The 4,731-nt window shown below is 47.2% G+C and overlaps 1 protein-coding gene across 1 annotated transcript in view; it reads right to left on the bottom strand.

Annotated features, from left to right (window-relative positions):
* The window catches only part of BCOR (BCL6 corepressor), a gene marked incomplete at its 3' end in the record, with an annotated part of 15,720 nt that extends 13,492 nt beyond the window's left edge, over window positions 1-2,228 (bottom strand). Inside the window, exons 1-2 of the mRNA XM_010142127.1 lie at window positions 2,096-2,228; window positions 546-624 (exon numbers count right to left, since the gene is read on the bottom strand). Coding sequence (XP_010140429.1) covers window positions 546-624; window positions 2,096-2,181 — 165 coding nt within the window. The remainder of the gene's footprint in view (window positions 1-545; window positions 625-2,095) is intronic.
* Window positions 2,229-4,731: the final 2,503 nt, after the last annotated feature.

Below are 4,731 nucleotides of genomic sequence, written 5' to 3'. Positions count from 1 at the left end.
AGGGAAGGGAAGGGAAGGGAAGGGAAGGGCTCTCCCTCTCCAGGACCTCTCGCTCCACCACTGCTCTGCTCCAGGGCTCACCACCACCACATGATTCATGGGGCAAGGCATCTAAGGATGCAGTACAAAGAAAACTGTGCCATCTAATTTATTGCCCATTGCTGCTCCTCATGTATGCTCAAAGAAGGAGAAAACCACCAACGTTGTTGAAACATTGCTGTACTTAACACTTAGACAAACTACTCTTGTTAGCGTATGCTGCATGACACTCTTCATGACAGAGCACAAGTAAGAATATGATGTCACAGATCAACACAACACCACAGAGTCGGCGTCAAGAGATTAACAAGATAAACAAACAAAGTTCATTCCCATTCCACAGAAACAACTTGCAAATGCCCAAGCCCAGCTAGAACTGACACAGAAAGGTGTTTTAATCGTTTCTCCAAATGGATCGTGCAATAACACCCGGAGGAGCGGGGAGGAGTCAGGGTGGGGAGGACAGGCAGAGATTCAGCTGCAGCATTAAGCGATTAACTTCTTACCACACTGTGATTCAGGTGATTTTCTTCCCTCAACTCCAGTCTGCTTTTCGGTGCATCTCCATCATTAACGGGAATTTTCCTATTAAAAAACAGAGGCTTACTATTTGAAAACATCCTGTGCATCGCAGATCAGTACTTGATTCCCCTAGAGAAGTCCCATATGATACCATATTTATCCTTCTGCATACCCACACACAGCAACTGCTTTGGAAGCAAGGACTGTTTGAAAGTAAGCATAAAGAACACATTAAGCATATCTCAGAGCAGCCTCTTCCAATGCAAGTGATTTTTGTCAAAGTCTTCTCTTCTGCCCCTTGTGCTTTTCTTTTTCCAAGGAGAGAACACCCCACTTTTAACACATACTGCTCATGTACCATCCATAAATACTGCTGAGGAGAAAATTAAAACACACATGCTAATATCATACAAACATCAGGTGTTCCATGCTAAAGAGGAGCCGTACATCTGTGCCGTACCAGTGTTGCAGCACTGGGACTTGTTATCACAAAAAGCACCGATAAAGAATATACCTTTGTGCCAAATTTCAAATCCCAGGGATAAAAATCACTGACACGCAGCAGAAGGAAAGTTTCAGCATTACCCAAAAGAAGTCCTTTCAGTCAAAGTGCTTAAAGGCACATCATCACCTTAAAGCAAAAATGCCACTTTTAATCTATTTGTTTCTAAAAGATTCACCTTTTCTGCAAGTAGCACATAAAATTATTATCCCTAAATAACTTGGAGGAAAGTGGGGAGGGAGGGTGCAAAAGCCAAGCGAGATATTTGGCCATTTTCATTCAGCATATGTTTGCAGATAGCATTCCCTACAAAGACCAGAAACTTTCCCCGGCTTCTTAGAGGCTTTTCACGCAACCCTAAGATGATGGGCTCAAAGAGAAGACAAAACAATTCTAAAACCACACAAAATCAGCACAGCGAACTGCAGGCATACCTGCAGCTTCTGTTCAGTGTAGTTTTGATTTTTAAAAAGCTGGGGTTTAAGGGAAGAGGACACCAGCCAGCGCCTGCATCACCCCACTGATTAAAGACTGTAACTTTAGCCACCAAATTAATTATATTCAGCAGGGAAAAGGGGGGAGGGAGAGATAAAATCATTTGTGAGAGATGGAAAGGCCACTGGTCCTGTTTCACGGGACAAGCTGTTGGTCCGAAGGCAGGGAACACCAAGTTGCAGGCCAGAGCCCCTCTGCCATAGAGTCACTGCAAGAACACAAGCACTATTTGGTTTAATTCCTCTTCACAAATATGAAATAATAAATTAATTGTAAAAGCGCATTTAAAGGCTGCTTTGGGGAGTAATCTCTTTAAAGGGTGTCCCCGCTTCACTGACCCAGGTTGCCTGTTAAATAGTAAATCAGCGGCTGCTCTCAGGCATGTCTTGTTTCTCCCCCCCACCCTCCTCCAAGCTAGACTGATCTCGATGCAAGGCAGCATCTATCTGCTCCAGTATTAGCGAAGCAAGTAAACTCCAAGACCTCACACTGCAGAATTACAGTGTGGTTTAACTTGCCAGAAGCTTAAATATTTACCTGTCTTCATTAATTCCACACATGCGGACTCTCTCATTGCTCATCCAGCTATGAACATTGCCATACAGGGGAGTTGCAGAAAGCATGACGTCTTCTTAAAAATTGCCGCTTTTCTTCAAAGGTTTTATATTCTATTAAAAAAAAAAAAAAAGTTGAGCAGATTTGTCTAGGAGGAAGTGCAAACATCACAGTGAAGCAGCCAGCCTCCCTCCGGGTAATTAATAATGAATGCAGGATTGGTGCGGGGAGTGAGCTGCCTACGTTAACCACTAAGGGAGATACCCTGCAATAAAGGAGCAAATTGAGGGCATTTATAGGTCAGAGGAGATGGATCTTCTCCCCAGCACACATCCAGAAAACTAAGAATCATTCCAAGCTATCGACAAATAAAAGTTTCTCCGCTGCCATTTCATTTCCACAAGAAATGACTCAGCTGGCCAAGAACACACCAGTCCCCAAACCTTCATCTCACACAGGCTGAACCAAGGAAGGAGACCCCACAGGCTGGGGGAACACGCAAGACTACCCGCAGGTGCTCAGGAAAGCCCTGCGTTAGGAAGGCACGGGAGCAGGAGTGCATCGCAAGAACAGCCACGTACTGTGTGTATTAGCTATGCTGATTGCTGATAATCGTGCAAGGACTGAAAACTGAAGAGACGCTGCTACAGAAGGGATCTAAATAAAAACCTCCTTTAGCGTCTGCACATGACTAACTTGGAGAAAGGGGTTAAAAATAGTAAGTGGGTTGGCGAGCTCCCCACCCCTTGATTTGATTAAGCACCGAGCCCTGGTGGCTTCTGCATGGGAGCTGCTGCTGCTGCTGCAAGTGCTTTCAGTAATTCAATGATGCCTGCTCACTCCAGGGAAAGAAATCATTAGCGGGCTCGCTGGAGAAGTATTAGCAGTCCAAGAGGATCGGTGCTGTGTGCAGCCAGAGCGGCAGGTGAAAGGTAACCACATTTTCGTGTCCAGCAGTGGAGAGGGAAAGGCTTTTCGTTCCCTCTACCTTGCTTAATGCCACCTCCGCTCGCACTAAATTCTAGTTTGCTGCATGAGCAAAGCGTCAGGACAAGCTGCGTTTTATTAACAGGATTATCGCGGCGCATGATTTATTCCAGTGCAAGATTTTAATTGCTCTTCAGAGGTTGAGTCGTTTCTTTTGACTGAGCTTCAGCCTGCATCCTGCTGCTAAATGCTGGGTTAATAAGTAGGGGGAGCCTTTAATGCACAGGATATCCCTCAGCTCTTCCTCTCTCACAAAAATAGAAGCCTTTAAGCGGGAGGCATGATACTCCTTTTACACACACACACACACACACACACACAGAAGCCAGTAACGGGTGATTGACCACTGGGAGTTTAATGCCTAACGTCTCCCAAAGCATCCATGCTTCCCCAGCAAACTCATTTCCTTTGTCAGGCTACAAAATATGCAAATTATCACTTTGGCATTTAATGGAGAAGCAGCCCAGATTGAGCCTTTAACACAATACTTCACACAGGTTGAGAGAGGTTTAAGAACTGAAACGGCAGGAAAGCCTTGTTCCCCAACACTTTTTTCTCCCCTCAGAGAGGCCTTTTGTGCAAAACTCTACGTCTGGAACAAATGTATATTAATGAAACGGCGTGTTGACCCTCCTCTCTCCAGAACAGTTAGCTTTCCTTAATGAAGTCGGCAAAAATCACTACGAGGAAACAAAAATCTGCGGAGATTAGATACCGCACTATCATTCAAAAGGAGTTATTTCACTGGAAAGACGGTTTCTGGACAGATTTACTGTTTTCCAGATGCGCCGCTCGTAATGTTTTCAATAGTGGCAGCAGCAGCATGGAGAGAGTGATTTAGGGTTTTACATAAGGTTAGTAGCCGCCCCATGTACTGCCTCATCCTTGAAGGATGGACGTTGGCTCAGAGGAGACGGGCCTCAGCAGCACATGGCCCCGCTCCCCGTGCCCCGCTTTCCTTCGGGGGCTGCACAAGGCCAAAAGCACACCCCTCCTTGGAGGGACTGCCTGCGCTTGCCCCATTTCCTCGGTGGAAGTGTATCATTAAGATAAGGCAGGGTGCCTGAACTAGAGCCTGTCAATCCCCTGACATGTGCAGATAGCGGAACACTGAATTTGTAGGGGCAGCCAAGAGCCTCCCCAGCTACAGCGGGTCATCTGGAAGCCCCGCGCCCCACCACCACCAAAGCAGGGCAAAGCCCACCAGGTTGGACTCGATGACCTTAAAGGTCTTTTCCAACCTAAACGATTCTATGATTCTAGGGTGCAAGACGTGGGGAGGTGGTGGGATGTCCCAGGGCCCAGCCAGGTGGGCTGGAGCCCGTGCAGCAGTGGTTGCCAGCTCCTTCTCAAAGCCACCTCCCGACTCTCACCGCCCTGGGGTGCACGCCTGTATGCACTTATACTCGCCGCCCTGATGAACTTCTTGTGAACTTTTTTTTTACTGCCAGCCATAATTTCATTGCAACAAGCAGCAGACTTTTAACTCTTCGCACACCCCTTCCCTCCTCCTTTTTCTCCTGCCCGTCGGGGCTGGCGGCTCGCAGGGCACTCCAGCGGCTCGGCCAAACGTCGGCAGCTGTGCAAGTCCTCAGCGCTGCGCGGACGGATCGCAGGGGAGGGGGGGGGTG

This window comes from Buceros rhinoceros, unplaced genomic scaffold, assembly GCF_000710305.1.
Source record: "Buceros rhinoceros silvestris isolate BGI_N320 unplaced genomic scaffold, ASM71030v1 scaffold33218, whole genome shotgun sequence".
NCBI lineage: Eukaryota > Metazoa > Chordata > Aves > Bucerotiformes > Bucerotidae > Buceros > Buceros rhinoceros.
This window is presented reverse-complemented; position numbering and strand designations above follow the sequence as displayed.